This window comes from Lissotriton helveticus, chromosome 1_1 (genome assembly GCF_964261635.1).
Source record: "Lissotriton helveticus chromosome 1_1, aLisHel1.1, whole genome shotgun sequence".
In the NCBI taxonomy this organism is placed as follows: Eukaryota; Metazoa; Chordata; class Amphibia; order Caudata; family Salamandridae; genus Lissotriton; species Lissotriton helveticus.
The window spans coordinates 635,904,032-635,923,028 of NC_136057.1; the positions used below are offsets into that span (position 1 = coordinate 635,904,032).

General features: G+C 43.8%; 1 protein-coding gene across 1 annotated transcript in view; it reads left to right on the plus strand.

The window, feature by feature from the left end:
• CDC123 (cell division cycle 123) overlaps positions 1 to 18,997 on the plus strand; it is a 458,927-nt gene that overhangs the window by 168,425 nt on the left and 271,505 nt on the right. The window contains exon 4 of the mRNA XM_078674168.1: positions 5,425 to 5,457. Within this exon, the coding sequence (XP_078530294.1) occupies positions 5,425 to 5,457 (33 nt within the window). The remainder of the gene's footprint in view (positions 1 to 5,424; positions 5,458 to 18,997) is intronic.

The following is an 18,997-nucleotide window of genomic DNA, read 5'->3' on the forward strand; positions in this document are numbered from 1 at the left end:
AAAAGCTGGACATGGGCTAGAATAGGTCAAAGGACATGTTTGAAAGGGAGAGAATGAGAAAAACTTCAGTAAAGTACCACATTAGCCCTCACTCTCATTGAGGCCTCCTGGGTGCTTGCTGCCGAGTAGAATAATGTATTCCGACTCCTTTTGCCCCAACCTCCTTTCCCTGTTGTCACCTCGGGCTGTTTTCTCAATCCTGTCAATGGTAAAAAAGACAAGAAGATCTCAGATTGTTCAGTGGTGGTCAGGTTGTGGTAGGAGGGGTTAATGACAGTAAGTGCCTTCTCACCCTTCATTTCGTTTTGGATTGCCTCATTGTCCTCCCATGTGACAATGCTTCTTTTTCCAAATGGGGGTGGGGTCGCACACTACTCACACACCGGCGGTGTCGCCCCTAAGGACTCTGGTCAATGTAGTAAAGTGTTCGCGATGCATCATCTTTCGATCTTCTGCTATCTTCGCTGTCTTCGCCATCCCTGGACACGTGTTTCGGGGTATCACCCCTCGTCAGCAGGGATAGGCCGTGTACTGGGGTTGCCGATGGCTGCCAATATCTGCCAGGTATAGTACCAATCAGGCGCGTAGGTGCGGGATCCCAGGCTCGTCAGCCCACTGCTCACGGGAGCTTTAAAGTTACAAATGGGGGTGGGGTCGCACACTACTCACACACCGGCGGTGTCGCCCCTATGGACTCTGGTCAATGTAGTAAAGTGTTTGCGATGCATCATCTTTCGATCTTCTGCTATCTTCGCTGTCTTCGCCATCCCTGGACACGTGTTTCGGGGTATCACCCCTCGTCAGCAGGGATAGGCCGTGTACTGGGGTTGCCGATGGCTGCCAATATCTGCCAGGTATAGTACCACTCAGGCGCGTAGGTGCGGGATCCCAGGCTCGTCAGCCCACTGCTCACTGGAGCTTTAAAGTTACAAATGGGGGTGGGGTCGCACACTACTCACACACCCGCAGTGTCGCCCCTAAGGACTCTGGTCAATGTAGTAAAGTGTTCGCGATGCATCATCTTTCGATCTTCTGCTATCTTCGCTGTCTTCGCCATCCCTGGACACATGTTTCGGGGTATCACCCCTCGTCAGCAGGGATAGGCCGTGTACTGGGGTTGCCGATGGCTGCCAATATCTGCCAGGTATAGTACCAATCAGGCGCGTAGGTGCGGGATCCCAGGCTCGTCAGCCCACTGCTCACGGGAGCTTTAAAGTTACAAATGGGGGTGGGGTCGCACACTACTCACACACCGGCGGTGTCGCCCCTAAGGACTCTGGTCAATGTAGTAAAGTGTTCGCGATGCATCATCTTTCGATCTTCTGCTATCTTCGCTTTCTTTGCCATCCCTGGACACGTGTTTCGGGGTATCACCCCTCGTCAGCAGGGATAGGCCGTGTACTGGGGTTGCCGATGGCTGTCAATATCTGCCAGGTATAGTACCACTCAGGCGCGTAGGTGCGGGATCCCAGGCTCGTCAGCCCACTGCTCATGGGAGCTTTAAAGTTACAAATGGGGGTGGGGTCGCACACTACTCACACACCGGCGTGTCGCCCCTAAGGACTCTGGTCAATGTAGTAAAGTGTTCGCGATGCATCATCTTTCGATCTTCTGCTATCTTCGCTGTCTTCGCCATCCCTGGACACGTGTTTCGGGGTATCACCCCTCGTCAGCAGGGATAGGCCGTGTACTGGGGTTGCCGATGGCTGCCAATATCTGCCAGGTATAGTACCACTCAGGCGCGTAGGTGCGGGATCCCAGGCTTGTCAGCCCACTGCTCACGGGAGCTTTAAAGTTACAAATGGGGGTGGGGTCGCACACTACTCACACACCGGCGGTGTCGCCCCTAAGGACTGTGGTCAATGTAGTAAAGTGTTCGCGATGCATCATCTTTCGATCTTCTGCTATCTTCGCTGTCTTCGCCATCCCTGGACACGTGTTTCGGGGTATTACCCCGCGTCAACAGGGATAGGCCGTGTACTGGGGTTGCAGATGCCTGCCAATATCTGCCAGGTATAGTACCACTCAGGCGCGTAGGTGCGGGATCCCAGGCTCGTCAGCCCACTGCTCACGGGAGCTTTAAAGTTACAAATGGGGGTGGGGTCGCACACTACTCACACACCGGCGGTGTCGCCCCTAAGGACTCTGGTCAATGTAGTAAAGTGTTCGCAATGCATCATCTTTCGATCTTCTGCTATCTTCGCTGTCTTCGCCATCCCTGGACACGTGTTTCGGGGGATCACCCCTCGTCAGCAGGGATAGGCCGTGTACTGGGGTTGCTGATGGCTGCCAATATCTGCCAGGTAACATTAAGCTCCCTTGAGCAGCCGGCTGACGAGCCTGGGACCCCGCACCTACGCGCCTGAGTGGTACTATACCTGGCAGATATTTGGCAGCCATCGGCAACCCCAGAACATGGCCTATCCCTGCTGATGAGGGGTGATACCCCGAAACACGTGTCCAGGGATGGCGAAGACAGCGAAGACAGCAGAAGATCGAAAGATGATGCATCGCGGAACACATAACTACATTAACCAGAGTCCTTAGGGGCGACACCGCCGGTGTGTGAGTAGTGTGCGACCCCACCCCCTTTTTGTAACATTAAGCTCCCTTGAGCAGCCGGCTGACGAGCCTGGGACCCCGCACCTACGCGCCTGAGTGGTACTATACCTGGCAGATATTTGGCAGCCATCGGCAACCCCAGAACATGGCCTATCCCTGCTGATGAGGGGTGATACCCCGAAAAACGTGTCCAGGGATGGCGAAGACAGCGAAGACAGCAGAAGATCGAAAGATGATGCATCGCGGAACACATAACTACATTAACCAGAGTCCGTAGGGGCGACGCCGCCGGTGTGTGAGTAGTGTGCGACCCCACCTCCTTTTTGTAAGATTAAGCTCCCTTGAGCAGCCGGCTGACTAGCCTGGGACCCGGCACCTACGCGCCTGAGTGGTACTATACCTGGCAGATATTTGGCAGCCATCGGCAACCCCAGAACATGGCCTATCCCTGCTGATGAGGGGTGATACCCCGAAACACGTGTCAAGGGATGGCGAAGACAGCGAAGACAGCAGAAGATCAAAAGATGATGCATCGCGGAACACATAACTACATTAACCAGAGTCCTTAGGGGCGACACCGCCGGTGTGTGAGTAGTGTGCGACCCCACCCCCTTTTTGTAACATTAAGCTCCCTTGAGCAGCCGGCTGACGAGCCTGGGACCCCGCACCTACGCGCCTGAGTGGTACTATACCTGGCAGATATTTGGCAGCCATCGGCAACCCCAGAAAATGGCCTATCCCTGCTGATGAGGGGTGATACCCCGAAACACGTGTCCAGGGATGGCGAAGACAGCGAAGACAGCAGAAGATCGAAAGATGATGCATCGCGGAACACATAACTACATTAACCAGAGTCCTTAGGGGCGACACCGCCGGTGTGTGAGTAGTGTGCGACCCACCCCCTTTTTGCTTCTTTTTCCATTTTGTCTTCCACAATGACAAAGACCTTCTTCGGTCGAAATGCGTTGCCACAATAAATTATTTGACTTTGAAACCTTGTGTGAGGTTTTGCGCTATCTTGATGGAGAGAGGCGTGCCCTTTTGAGATGTATATTTATTTATTTATTTATCCAAAACCAATCCCGCCTCAGCACAGAAACGGGGTTGACACTTGCCCGGGACTACTTCAGGTAAGTTTAATGCCACCACTGGGTAGCTGGTACAAAATCACTATAAAAACACCTAGGAGATGCGTTTCAGCGAACGCCTTCTTCATTGCCAGCTTCGTGTTTGTCCGGATGAATTTTCGCGGGGCTTTCATATACTGTTTGCTGTCTTCATATTGGACCTCATTCGTCCAATCAGAGCGCTGCTGGTAGAGTCTCTGTCACAGTAAGGTTTGAAGTTTTTGCTGGTCATTTGAAAAACCCCTGTATAGTGATAAGGGTAAGTCTCCATACATAGCCCATACAGGCAGTCCCATTCAGTGAGCGCTTGTGTTTTATTAAAGTCCTATTGTATCACCTAGGTGTGTGTTGCGCCTGATTGATATGGCTTGGCTTGGTTTGGTTGCCAGCAACCAGTCCAACACGTGCGCTCCCTTTGAGTCACTCCACAACTATCCACTCTGACTTCTCATCATCAAAACAGCCTTCCTAGTGGCGGGAACATCTGCCTAAGGATCAGTTAGTTACAGGCACGATCTGCAAATCCTTCATAACTTAACTTCTACCCAGACAAACTAGTCCTTCAACTAGAGCATCCATCATACCAAACGTAGTAACTCCTTTCCATGTAGGCCAGTCCATCACTCTGCCTGCCTTTTATGCTCCACCTCCCCCCTCTAAAGGAGAGGAGACACTCCACCGCCTGGACCCAAATAGAACGTTGTTGGTTTACCTGGACTGTAGTCATGAGTTCCGGGTGGACGATCAGCTCTTCGTGGGATATGTCGGAGCCAAGAAAGGGAAGGCAGTGCAGGAGCAGACCATCTTGCGATGGATCGTTCTCTTCATCTAAATCTGCTTTGCATTAGCAAAAAAGCAAGTCCCCTGAGGGTTTGCGCACTCACTCTACCAGAGGCAAAGCTGTGACCACTGCCTTAGCCTGCGGAATTCATGTGTGGATATCTCTGAGGCAGCATCGTGAAATTCCTTGCACACATTTGCAAAGCACTACTGCCTACACAGTCGGATCCTGCGTGACGGCCATTTCCAGTTTGGTCCTACAGGACTCTTTAGTCTAATTTGTATTGCAGCCTACCTCTGGTGAGGTATTCCTTGGGTATGTATTCTAAGGTAAGGAATCAGCAGCTAGAAGTCTCCATCAGATGAACAAGTTACTTGCCCTTGTACCGCCTTATTTGGTAGAAACACTATATAGCTGCAGATTCCTTACTGATCCTCACCGCTTTGCACTGACCACTGGCTTTGCACCCCAGTGGTCAGTGCTCCTCGTGGCTCTGTGCTTCTGGTGCGGACAGTTTTGCGAAGAAACTTAAGCCATCGCTCTGAGGTGGTGCTTATATTGGTAACGCTTGAGCCGCTTTCGGCACGGACAACGACACGTGGATCTGAATCATGCCATCTAACTTTGTGCAAGAGTACTGCTCAACAAACGTTTCCGGATCCAGTCTGATGCCTGGGGAGTTTTCGAAGGTAAGGAACTTGCTGCAAGATAGTCTCTTCCAGATAAGCTATTACTGAGGGTAAGTAACTTGTTTGTATTGCTTATTGAAAGATTGGAGAGTTTTTGGTATTCTGGGTGAAATATCTGATGGGAAGGCACGTGGGTGAAACAAACGTTTATTGAATGCTCTGTACACACTAACCTTGCAAATTTCAATACAGTATTTCAGAGTTGCAAAATAAGTTGTGTCCACAATTTACAAACATTTTCTTTCCATTCCATTTCTTTATTCAGTGGTCAGATGATGAAAATACTACTACACTAACGGTAAGGTTACTTTGCCCCCTTGGCATTCTATCAAGAAAATTACTCCTGTTCACCTTTAACCAAAATATGATATTGTGATCATTTTTTCTTAGGACTGCAAGTGTTCTCTACAGTACTTTTGAAAATGTAACAATTTCTATTGATCTTCCTGTAATTTAACGTTTTATTGAATGGTGTAATGAATCACAATATATAACTGTCACCTAGCCTCCCCTTGTTAAAGAAAAAACAAACAAAAAAAACCACAATGCTTAACTCCCACTATGATTATGACCCAAAACCTAGCATTGTGTAGCTTCAGACCTGCTCATGACCACACACATTCTCCCAAATAGCACTGAGGATGGTCTGTCTGTCTGTCTGTCTGTAGCTACCCAAGACAATTCCTTTTGCCATGCTTTCAGCACTAGGCAACCAGACGCATAGGGCACAGCCATTTGTTGGAAATTGGGCTATATACGGTACCCAAAAATGAAAGGCATGACTTTCCACAATATTAACCTGTAATTTAGTATATTTCTTCCAAGGTTTTAAAGAATTCTGTTTTCAGGACAGAAACACCCTCACCCACTTGTATAGCATGCTTCATCATTGTGTTTTGCTCCTCTCGAGCAGGAAAAAGCCCCTTGTTCATCCAAACAGGGTCCAGTATATAGGAGCTCTCCATGGAGTTCTTTTTGTTCATGTAAACTCATGGTTGTTTGTGAAGTAGCTACAGTTATAGTGCCCATCTGGATGTATCCAATTAAGATTACCTGAAGGTGAGCAATTTGTTAGCATGCACTGCCATAAAATCAACAACAAAAACTAGACATTACGGACCACTATTATTCCTATAGTCCTTTCATAGGGCCTGACTAATCAAAGTGCCAAAAATAGGTAAATGGGGATTCGTTGAGTCCAAAAAAGCACATTTGGGATTCAAATCTAAGCCCACATCCCACACGAACTAAAGCTAAACTGGTACATAGACCGTTATTCAGCCTTCTTTTGAGACCTGGAAAATAGCAAGTAACCGTAAAGTTAAATACATGCTGCAAGATATATGAACAGCCATAAAACTTTCAGCATAAATTCATTTTGTGGTAGGACCATGTATGTGTGCTAACGGTACTCCATGCTAAGTTAAGTGAGAAGAAATCGGTAAATGTGAGGGACTTTTACTCTGCATGATCTGCTAACTGACTAAAATGGATGCAGCCCTTGTGACTTCTTTATTGTGCAACTCTATCAAATAAATGATAGGCAAATCAATTCATAGCCATGTAACCCACAAAACCGGATGATACTCTTTTTAGAAACATCTAGGCATTTTATGTACAACTAGTGTCTGAAATTTATTTGACTCATCGCACCCTTAATTTCTTTTTTAATGTATATAGTGGCATGTTAAGCTGTGTATTATTCTTGTGACTGAACCACGTAAATCTTCAACATTTGGGGGAAAGTTTTTTTTCTTGAACCTATAAGCTTTATATACATCTGAAATGAAACTTTTTGATTGATACTTCTAACCTCGGCTTACTCACCTTTAAAATATCCCCAGGCTGAACCTGGACGATTTTTCAGAATTGTCCCCACATGTCGGTAGGCGTTGTTGTTCAGCTCCAATTGGACTGTTTCCCCCCCAGAAGTGACAGTTGGAGCATGAATTTAGGCTCTACCCAAGCACACTGACGTCTGTTTCTTTGTTTTTCCACCTTTCAAAAGAGATCCTAAATTTTGCTCATCAGTTGACAAGTTTTTTCCCTCTATATTCTTTCCCAGTGTGCAAAGAAGCATATCTCCTTCTAAAAGGATTAGTTACTTACCTGTAATCCTAGTTCTCTTCCAGGGGTATCCTCATCAAAGTCATAAGCATTAGAATATTCCCGCCCATGCGCGGGACCCCGGAAACACTATATTATATGTGCCCCACATATATATACTCATATAAAGTGCTAAGTCTAGGATTGACATTCTGCCCTGATTCCCGTCTTGAATATACCCAGACTAGGATTGATCTCTTTTGTTTTGTAAGAAAGTTGAAACTACACAAGTACTTCAAAATCAGAACTCATTTGAAGGATAACAAAAAGCCAACAGCGAGACTAACAGCTACTGACGACCTTGTTGGCAATGATCTCCCAGGCTTGGAAGTACTGGAGGATTTAAGGAATGAGGAAATGATGGATGATGCAATGAGCCATGATGTGGTACAACGTGCGATCAATGTGGGGATAGAGCAAGATCGAGAAGAAAGTCCATTTAAGCCATGCTCTACTTTCAACCCACAGATGCCATTTGATGCCCTAGATACTTTTTCAGAGGCAATGATGAAGGATCTCCTACAGTTCCGCTAAAAATAGAGGACACACATTAAAGGAAGGAATCTTTCACAGGATGAGAAAACCGCATTGAACACACTGGCCAATGACAAGTCCATTATAATAAAACCCTCGTACAAGGGAGGGAATGTGGTGATGCAAACAAGGGAACAATATCACCTGGAGGCTATCAGGCAATTATCGGATAGTAGTTGTTATAAAAAAACCACTTTCAAAGTATACCAACAAAGTATCCAGGCATATGATGAACTCATAAATAAGTGGTTTAATAAAGGAATGCTTGGGAATGAAGAACATTTATATCTGCGCAACTCCAACCCTACTTGCCCCACCTTTTACCACATTCCCAAAATACATAAAGACAAATTGCATCCCCCTGGGAGAGCAATTGTCTCTTCGGTCCAGGGATTGACTGAACATATTTCAAAATTCCTTGACTATTTTTTAGCAACATTGGTGACTGAGCTATCTTCCTATGTGAAAGACACTAAGGATTTTGTGAATAAAATCCAAAATGTACAATGGCAATCTGACTACCTACTTGTTGTACTTGATATAACGAGTCTTTACACCTGTATTGAACATTCAAAGGGAATAGAGGCGGTTACTGTCTATTTAAAGAAAAGGCAGTTAAGATATGCACAACTCAACTGCATGTTGATTGAGTTTTTACAATTTTGTTTAACTAACAACATTTTCCTTTTTGAAGAAGAGTATTACAAACAGGTGTCTGGTACGGCGATGGGCACCTGCTTCGCTCCCAGCTTTGCGAACTTGTTCATTGGCAGGTGGGAGGAGCAGGTGCCCAGAACCTACAGGGACGATATATCAGGTGGCTCGGTGATAAAATGGCATCGATATATCGATGATTTATTTATCATCTGGCAAGGGACAGAAGAGACTGCACGTCACTACATCGCTAATTTAAACGACAATGACTACAACTTGCACTTCTCGGGGACAATTAGTCCAGTGGCGGTGGACTACTTGGACCTGAGAGTGCAAGTTGTTGGGGGTAAGATCGAGACTTCTTTATATCGAAAAGCCACGGCTGGTAACTCGATACTGTATGCAACAAGCAGCCACCCCCGCAAACTAGTGCAAAGCATCCCCTATGGGGAGCTACTTAGACTCAGGAGAAATTGCACACGCGACTGTGACTTTGAAAAGGCAGCATCTGAGAGCGTAGCCAGATTCATAGTAAGGGGTTACAATCCTGTCACCCTGAACAAAACACTGTGCAAAGTAAGAACAATGACAAGGGATAATTTATTGGGTCAAAACGAGAACAAGAAAAGAGAAGGAGGCAAATTCCGACTGATTACCCCATATTCAGCAGAGGCAAATCATTTAAAACACATGCTGAAAAAGAAATGGCACATCCTTAAAACGGATAATGTCATAGGGGAGGATGTTCCCAATTTCTCTTTGGTCACATTCAAAAAGGCCAGGTCCATCCGAGATCAACTGGTACGATGTCATCTAGAAAAGATACCACCTAAGACCAGTACCCTCAAAGACATGAAAGGTTTTTTCCCCTGCCATAAATGTAAAGCGTGTTGTAACAGCAAAAGAGCGCTTACATACACCATCCAAGACACCGGCATGGTCAAGAAAATCAGCAAGTTTATTACTTGCAGCACACCCTATGTGGTGTACTGTCTTGTCTGCCCCTGCGGGTTGCGCTACATAGGTAGTACAGTGCACCCATTTAAAATATGGATATTAGAGCACATGAGGGCAATAGACAAGGTGGACCAAGCATATCCGGTCGCAAGACATTTTGCGGAAAAGCACAAAAGTGATCGGAATTTGTTGCTTTGTTTTGGACTTGATTTGGTTCCTGATAATATCAGAGGGGGGGGCCGTTTAAAGAAACTTCGGAGATTGGAATCGAGGTACATTATTGACCTCCATACCAAAACCCCTTGGGGTATGAATAGTGGGGAAGATCTCATGGTTCATACTGGTACATGAATAATGAATAATGAATTGATGACACTGCCATAGATGCGGGGACCGCGATAACTCTCATACTATACTGTCGCGTGTATACATATGTATTTGTATATATGTATATAAATAACATTGTTTTTAAGGTGAACCAGGATGAAACAATGTTATCATTTTGGAGTATAGATTAATTTGAAATCATAATCCTTTTGTCGAATGAAGAGTTGCTCCTTGGTGGGCTCTATAAACACAAATATGAATTTGATATGAAAAAATGAGAAAAAAATGAAAGAAAAAATGTAATAAGAAAAAAAGTATAAGAATGTTTATATAGAAAAAATGATATGCTAATGGTTGACTTGTTTGAATACAGACCTGAATTACATCTAAGGAAGGATATTAGCCGATACACGGCTCAATTTTGTTAAAAAACCGAGTAACTCAATATATAAAAACGAGAATAGCAAATGTGTCATGATGATGAAATGTACACATCTCGCATATCTGAATTTACTTGGGATATGGAGTGAATATATTGTATGTGGGAATGGATAACATACATAAAAGCGATCGTATTCATGATAACATATATCACTCCAAGATGGCGCTGGTGAATGCCAGTAAGCTATAGCCCTTCCTTTATTGCGGGGATAATGTTTTAAATACATGCCGATGTCTAGTGGCCACTGACATCGAGAAAGGCTGTATGCCGAAACGCAAACGCGTCTGTCTGTTGTTGAGAAAATAAAACAACCTTTTGATATAAGCCCCGTGAGTGTGGATAATTCTTTGGCTAGTGGGGAAGAATTTGGAGCACAATATAAATATATATATATATATATATATATATATATATATATATATATCAGCTCCCAAACACCAGCCGGTTGCACTCATGGGCGGGTGCACGCCATAACGGGGGTGTACCCGTTTCAAAATATCAAAGCACAATCCTGGAGAATGAAATTACCAAGGAAAGCAGCACTCGCAGGGGTTGTTCCAACCAGTTTATTACGGCGGAACAAACAGCAACGACGCGTTTCGCCGTAGGGCTTTGTCAAGTTGTGAGAGAAGCGAGGACATGCAAACAATTTAAACTTGTCAGGATGTAATGGAAAGTAAAGACGGACTGCATATTTTCAGATAAACAGCGGCCATCTTACAGTGTATATACATTCAATGGAAAGTGCTTAACTTATACAAAATAACCATCTTGTCATATCATGTCATATATTAACATGTAAATTGCTATATTAGCATTTTATATAGCCCTGTATGGGCACAAAAAACGATCCTAGTAACATCCTGTGTAACAATGAAGGCTGATGTCAGAGCATACCCCATGGAAATTCGATCTAGTTAAACCATGCTTAACAACTGTAAAATCACAATAATGACATGTCAGACAGCATGAACATTACCATAAAGGTACAAAAATATGGCCCGCTGATGGGCTGATCCATGGGTGCAAAGCCTACATGCTCCCCTAGTCCAATGTCATCTCAACAAAAGACATATCAATAGCCAAAATCCTCTATAATGGTTCAAAATTTAAAGAAAACAGTCACAATTAAAGATTAAATGAATCCAAATTAGTCATCTTATCACTGGTAGACACAACCACAAGCCTGTAGTAAAATCAAAACATGCCGGTCACCTTTATAATACATGCAGAGTCTTAGAAATAAATACAATTCTTATCCCAAGTGTACTGATAGCTCCTCATGCATATTTAAACCCCTCGGAATCTTGGTCTGTAAATCAATTATATACCTAGATTCCAGGCGTCGAAGCTTAAGTAAGCGGTCCCCTCCTCTAATGCTAGCTGGTACACTATCGAGACAGATGTACGACAACAGATCCCTGTTGCTATTGTGCATCTTCTCGAAATGCCTTGCCACAGGGTAAGCCTCATCTTTTTTGGCAATAGCACGCATGTGCTCCAATATTCTCAGTTTTACAGCATTCGTGGTACTGCCAATGTATTTTAAACCACACGGGCAAGTGAGGCAATAAATAGCAAAAGGGGTGGAGCAAGTCAGAAATTTCAAGATCTTTTTCGGTGTGGCCAACCCAGGTATCTTAAAAGTAAGCGTCCGCTTACTAAACTTACAGGCCTTACACCGACCACAGGGATAGAAGCCGCTGAGAACCGGCATTTTAGGGGTAATTACAGGAGGAGAGTAATGGCTGGATACTAAATGATCCTTCAGGGATTTGGCTTTCCTGTAAGTGACCAAAGGATTGGTCGGCAGGTCAGCTTTGATGACATTATCCGATAAAAGAATATTCCAATTCTTTTTCAAGATTTTCTTGATCTGACCAGCATTACGCGAGAAAGTTGTAATCAAACGAAATGCCCCGGTCTTCAAAGATTTACTGTTTTTGGGCTGTAACAAATCTTTCCGCTTAATCTTTTTTACTCTCTCCAAAGCCCTTGTCAGAACCCCATTTTTATATCCTCTTCTTTTAAATCTCAAAAGACTAGCGGCCGCCGCCTTTTCAAAATCAACATCATGGGAATTGTTTCGCCGCAGTCTTAAGAGTTCCCCATAGGGGATACTCTCAATTAGTTGGCGTGGATGACTACTGGTGGCATACAGAGTGGAATTACCAGCAGTCTTTTTTCTAAACAATTTCGTCTGCAGAGAGCCTTCCTGGTCCACATACACTGTGAGGTCAAGGTAATTGACAGTGGTTTTACTTATCTCACCTGAGAATTTCAAATTTTTGTCATTATGATTCAATACCTCAACAAACTCATTGGCAGTTTCCAACGTGCAATTCAAAATAATAAACAAATCATCTATATAACGATGCCATTGTATGATCATGTTGGTCCATTTCTCATTTTGGCCCCAAGGTGCCAGTTCTTCCCAATGGCCTACAAACAAATTGGCAAAGCTAGGAGCCGAGCAAGCTCCCATAGCTACTCCAGACGTTTGTTTATATAACTGATTGCTGAAAAGAAAGATGTTGTTATTCAAACCAAAATTCATAAACTCCATCAGCATCTTATTATGCTCGTAGAAACACACAGGACGTTTCTCCAGGAAATGGGCCATAGCTCTAAGACCATCGCCATGAACTATACATGTGTATAAACTGGCGATGTCAAGAACCAGCATGCAATATGTGTCTTTCCAAATGACTGAACCAATGATAGACAAAAAGTGTTTGGTATCTTGCAGATAGGAAGGCAAAGACATAACCAAAGGTAAAAGGAAGGAGTCAACATAAATCGAAAGATTCTCAGTAAGACTTCCATTAGAGGCCACAATTGGCCTACCTGGAGGATTTTGTAAGTCTTTGTGAACCTTGGGAAGGTAGTAAAATGTTGGAATTACAGGACTGAGACAACGTAAGTACAGATATTCATCGGTATTCAGCATATTGACTTTGTACCACCTGGATATCATGTCATGGTAATCCACCACGCTCTGATTATATACTTTGTTGTCCACAGGTTTGTAGGTGTTGACATCTCCTAATAGACGAAGAGCCTCAGTTTCATATTGGGCAGTAGTGAGGAGGACGATGTTACCTCCCTTATCGGAGGGTTTGTAGACCAGATCAGAGTTTTTACACAAAGTTTGTAAAGCATTCTGCTGTTGTTTAGTGAAATTATCACTAGAGAACGCGTATGACTTTGTTTTTCTTAGTCTTGTAAGATCTCTTAAAACCGCATCTGAAAATGTATCTATAGCATCTGTGCTCATAATAGGTAAAAAAGTAGAGGTCGGTTTGAACATACTGCCTCCACTTTTCTGTTGTATGTCCAGATGCGTAAGTGTTTGGGTATTACTGATGTTTCCATCTTCCCCTCTATTTATTTCCTGATGTAAACCTTCAATGGCACGTAAGCCTCCCAAATCACGGCATCTCAAACCCTCCCCTTCATTATCCACGGAAGGCATGGAGTTGGCACTCTGAGATTTGAGTTTGAAGAATTTATGCAGCTTTAATTTTCTAGTGAATTTAAAAACGTCTATTCTAGTTTGTGCAAAGTCAAAGTTCTTTCGTGGGCAGAAAGATAAGCCCAATTTGAGAATGGAATTTTCTTCTTCAGTCAACGCTTTGTTTGTTAAATTGATGACGGACAGATTATCCTGGTCAGTGTGAGCGAGGTGATCACTTAAGTCTTCTTCTGATAGAAGTTCTTCTTGCTCCGTGTGACTGGTGGTGAACCTAATGGATTTCTTCCCACCGCCGCCGCGCCTCGTCTTCCTCTTGCTCCCGCGTTGTCCGGGGGTTTGCCCCTGCCTCCTTCTAATTGTTGGTTGCGCATGACTTGGAACTCTCTGTGAAAAGAAGGAGTTTCCACACTTCCATCATCGCTTACCACATCATTTGCGTTGACATCTGATTCAGAGGTCACAGCTTCTGCAGAGGCGGGTGCACTTTTCTTTTGCTTTAGTTGTTTCCTTGTGCGATCATATTTTTTAGCAAAAGTTAACACCCTTCCCATCTGATAATCATTTTCGTCCCTCTCAAATTTTTCTTCTTTGCGCTGTTTAATTTTTTGTTCGTATTTTTTAAGGCGTTTTTTAATTTGATCACGTTTTTCTACAAGAGTAGCCTGATCTTCCTCCTTTGCTAATTCATCTTCCAATTCTTTGATTTTTGTCAAGGCCTTCTCTCTATCGCTCCAGACAAAGCGTACTAATATTCTAAGACTCTCTTTGCAGGATGCAGCTGTGTGTTCCGCCCAAGCATCCAGCAACTCCGGGTCCGGATTTTCGTACGCGGGGATAGTATATATTCTTAATCCCCTTGGGACGCGGTCAACGTCTATGTAATTTTGTAGTGACGTGGCCTCCCACCACTTTCTAATTTCACGCTCGTAAAGACGTTCTAGAGTGTTAAGTTTGGTATTCATGGAGATACCGCCTCCGTTAGCCTGACTAGTACCAGCTTTTTGGGTTCCATTGGTTTTCTTTTTATTCTTGAACATCCCTTGTTCGGCCTCTTTTCTCTCCGCCTCACAAAACATAGTTCTTGGTAGCGCAGCCGCAACTACCAAAAAATTGAGCTTGCTGTATTTCCCCCTTCGCTCTGAGTCAATGTCAAATGCGCTTGAAAGATTGTTCAAAAAATTGCGCTCACCGCGCCTTACCAGCAAGTTTATGAATGCCTGAAAATGATATACACACGGCAACTCTTCCTGTTGAAGGCAATGCGGGAAATCCTTAGACAGACTCGGTGTTACTAGGATCGTTTTTTGTGCCCATACAGGGCTATATAAAATGCTAATATAGCAATTTACATGTTAATATATGACATGATATGACAAGATGGTTATTTTGTATAAGTTAAGCACTTTCCATTGAATGTATATACACTGTAAGATGGCCGCTGTTTATCTGAAAATATGCAGTCCGTCTTTACTTTCCATTACATCCTGACAAGTTTAAATTGTTTGCATGTCCTCGCTTCTCTCACAACTTGACAAAGCCCTACGGCGAAACGCGTCGTTGCTGTTTGTTCCGCCGTAATAAACTGGTTGGAACAACCCCTGCGAGTGCTGCTTTCCTTGGTAATTTCATTCTCCAGGATTGTGCTTTGATATTTTGAAACGGGTACACCCCCGTTATGGCGTGCACCCGCCCATGAGTGCAACCGGCTGGTGTTTGGGAGCTGATGTTAATAGTTTCCGGATGCACCGAGTCTGTCTAAGGATTTCCCGCATTGCCTTCAACAGGAAGAGTTGCCGTGTGTATATCATTTTCAGGCATTCATAAACTTGCTGGTAAGGCGCGGTGAGCGCAATTTTTTGAACAATCTTTCAAGCGCATTTGACATTGACTCAGAGCGAAGGGGGAAATACAGCAAGCTCAATTTTTTGGTAGTTGCGGCTGCGCTACCAAGAACTATGTTTTGTGAGGCGGAGAGAAAAGAGGCCGAACAAGGGATGTTCAAGAATAAAAAGAAAACCAATGGAACCCAAAAAGCTGGTACTAGTCAGGCTAACGGAGGCGGTATCTCCATGAATACCAAACTTAACACTCTAGAACGTCTTTACGAGCGTGAAATTAGAAAGTGGTGGGAGGCCACGTCACTACAAAATTACATAGACGTTGACCGCGTCCCAAGGGGATTAAGAATATATACTATCCCCGCGTACGAAAATCCGGACCCGGAGTTGCTGGATGCTTGGGCGGAACACACAGCTGCATCCTGCAAAGAGAGTCTTAGAATATTAGTACGCTTTGCCTGGAGCGATAGAGAGAAGGCCTTGACAAAAATCAAAGAATTGGAAGATGAATTAGCAAAGGAGGAAGATCAGGCTACTCTTGTAGAAAAACGTGATCAAATTAAAAAACGCCTTAAAAAATACGAACAAAAAATTAAACAGCGCAAAGAAGAAAAATTTGAGAGGGACGAAAATGATTATCAGATGGGAAGGGTGTTAACTTTTGCTAAAAAATATGATCGCACAAGGAAACAACTAAAGCAAAAGAAAAGTGCACCCGCCTCTGCAGAAGCTGTGACCTCTGAATCAGATGTCAACGCAGATGATGTGGTAAGCGATGATGGAAGTGTGGAAACTCCTTCTTTTCACAGAGAGTTCCAAGTCATGCGCAACCAACAATTAGAAGGAGGCAGGGGCAAACCCCCGGACAACGCGGGAGCAAGAGGAAGACGAGGCGCGGCGGCGGTGGGAAGAAATCCATTAGGTTCACCACCAGTCACACGGAGCAAGAAGAACTTCTATCGGAAGAAGACTTAAGTGATCACCTCGCTCACACTGACCAGGATAATCTGTCCGTCATCAATTTAACAAACAAAGCGTTGACTGAAGAAGAAAATTCCATTCTCAAATTGGGCTTATCTTTCTGCCCACGAAAGAACTTTGACTTTGCACAAACTAGAATAGACGTTTTTAAATTCACTAGAAAATTAAAGCTGCATAAATTCTTCAAACTCAAATCTCAGAGTGCCAACTCCATGCCTTCCGTGGATAATGAAGGGGAGGGTTTGAGATGCCGTGATTTGGGAGGCTTACGTGCCATTGAAGGTTTACATCAGGAAATAAATAGAGGGGAAGATGGAAACATCAGTAATACCCAAACACTTACGCATCTGGACATACAACAGAAAAGTGGAGGCAGTATGTTCAAACCGACCTCTACTTTTTTACCTATTATGAGCACAGATGCTATAGATACATTTTCAGATGCGGTTTTAAGAGATCTTACAAGACTAAGAAAAACAAAGTCATACGCGTTCTCTAGTGATAATTTCACTAAACAACAGCAGAATGCTTTACAAACTTTGTGTAAAAACTCTGATCTGGTCTACAAACCCTCCGATAAGGGAGGTAACATCGTCCTCCTCACTACTGCCCAATATGAAACTGAGGCTCTTCGTCTATTAGGAGATGTCAACACCTACAAACCTGTGGACAACAAAGTATATAATCAGAGCGTGGTGGATTACCATGACATGATATCCAGGTGGTACAAAGTCAATATGCTGAATACCGATGAATATCTGTACTTACGTTGTCTCAGTCCTGTAATTCCAACATTTTACTACCTTCCCAAGGTTCACAAAGACTTACAAAATCCTCCAGGTAGGCCAATTGTGGCCTCTAATGGAAGTCTTACTGAGAATCTTTCGATTTATGTTGACTCCTTCCTTTTACCTTTGGTTATGTCTTTGCCTTCCTATCTGCAAGATACCAAACACTTTTTGTCTATCATTGGTTCAGTCATTTGGAAAGACACATATTGCATGCTGGTTCTTGACATCGCCAGTTTATACACATGTATAGTTCATGGCGATGGTCTTAGAGCTATGGCCCATTTCCTGGAGAAACGTCCTGTGTGTTTCTACGAGCATAATAAGATGCTGATGGAGTTTATGAATTTTGGTTTGAATAACAACATCTTTCTTTTCAGCAATCAGTTATATAAACAAACGTCTGGAGTAGCTATGGGAGCTTGCTCGGCTCCTAGCTTTGCCAATTTGTTTGTAGGCCATTGGGAAGAACTGGCACCTTGGGGCCAAAATGAGAAATGGACCAACATGATCATACAATGGCATCGTTATATAGATGATTTGTTTATTATTTTGAATTGCACGTTGGAAACTGCCAATGAGTTTGTTGAGGTATTGAATCATAATGACAAAAATTTGAAATTCTCAGGTGAGATAAGTAAAACCACTGTCAATTACCTTGACCTCACAGTGTATGTGGACCAGGAAGGCTCTCTGCAGACGAAATTGTTTAGAAAAAAGACTGCTGGTAATTCCACTCTGTATGCCACCAGTAGTCATCCACGCCAACTAATTGAGAGTATCCCCTATGGGGAACTCTTAAGACTGCGGCGAAACAATTCCCATGATGTTGATTTTGAAAAGGCGGCGGCCGCTAGTCTTTTGAGATTTAAAAGAAGAGGATATAAAAATGGGGTTCTGACAAGGGCTTTGGAGAGAGTAAAAAAGATTAAGCGGAAAGATTTGTTACAGCCCAAAAACAGTAAATCTTTGAAGACCGGGGCATTTCGTTTGATTACAACTTTCTCGCGTAATGCTGGTCAGATCAAGAAAATCTTGAAAAAGAATTGGAATATTCTTTTATCGGATAATGTCATCAAAGCTGACCTGCCGACCAATCCTTGGTCACTTACAGGAAAGCCAAATCCCTGAAGGATCATTTAGTATCCAGCCATTACTCTCCTCCTGTAATTACCCCTAAAATGCCGGTTCTCAGCGGCTTCTATCCCTGTGGTCGGTGTAAGGCCTGTAAGTTTAGTAAGCGGACGCTTACTTTTAAGATACCTGGGTTGGCCACACCGAAAAAGATCTTGAAATTTCTGACTTGCTCCACCCCTTTTGCTATTTATTGCCTCACTTGCCCGTGTGGTTTAAAATACATTGGCAGTACCACGAATGCTGTAAAACTGAGAATATTGGAGCACATGCGTGCTATTGCCAAAAAAGATGAGGCTTACCCTGTGGCAAGGCATTTCGAGAAGATGCACAATAGCAACAGGGATCTGTTGTCGTACATCTGTCTCGATAGTGTACCAGCTAGCATTAGAGGAGGGGACCGCTTACTTAAGCTTCGACGCCTGGAATCTAGGTATATAATTGATTTACAGACCAAGATTCCGAGGGGTTTAAATATGCATGAGGAGCTATCAGTACACTTGGGATAAGAATTGTATTTATTTCTAAGACTCTGCATGTATTATAAAGGTGACCGGCATGTTTTGATTTTACTACAGGCTTGTGGTTGTGTCTACCAGTGA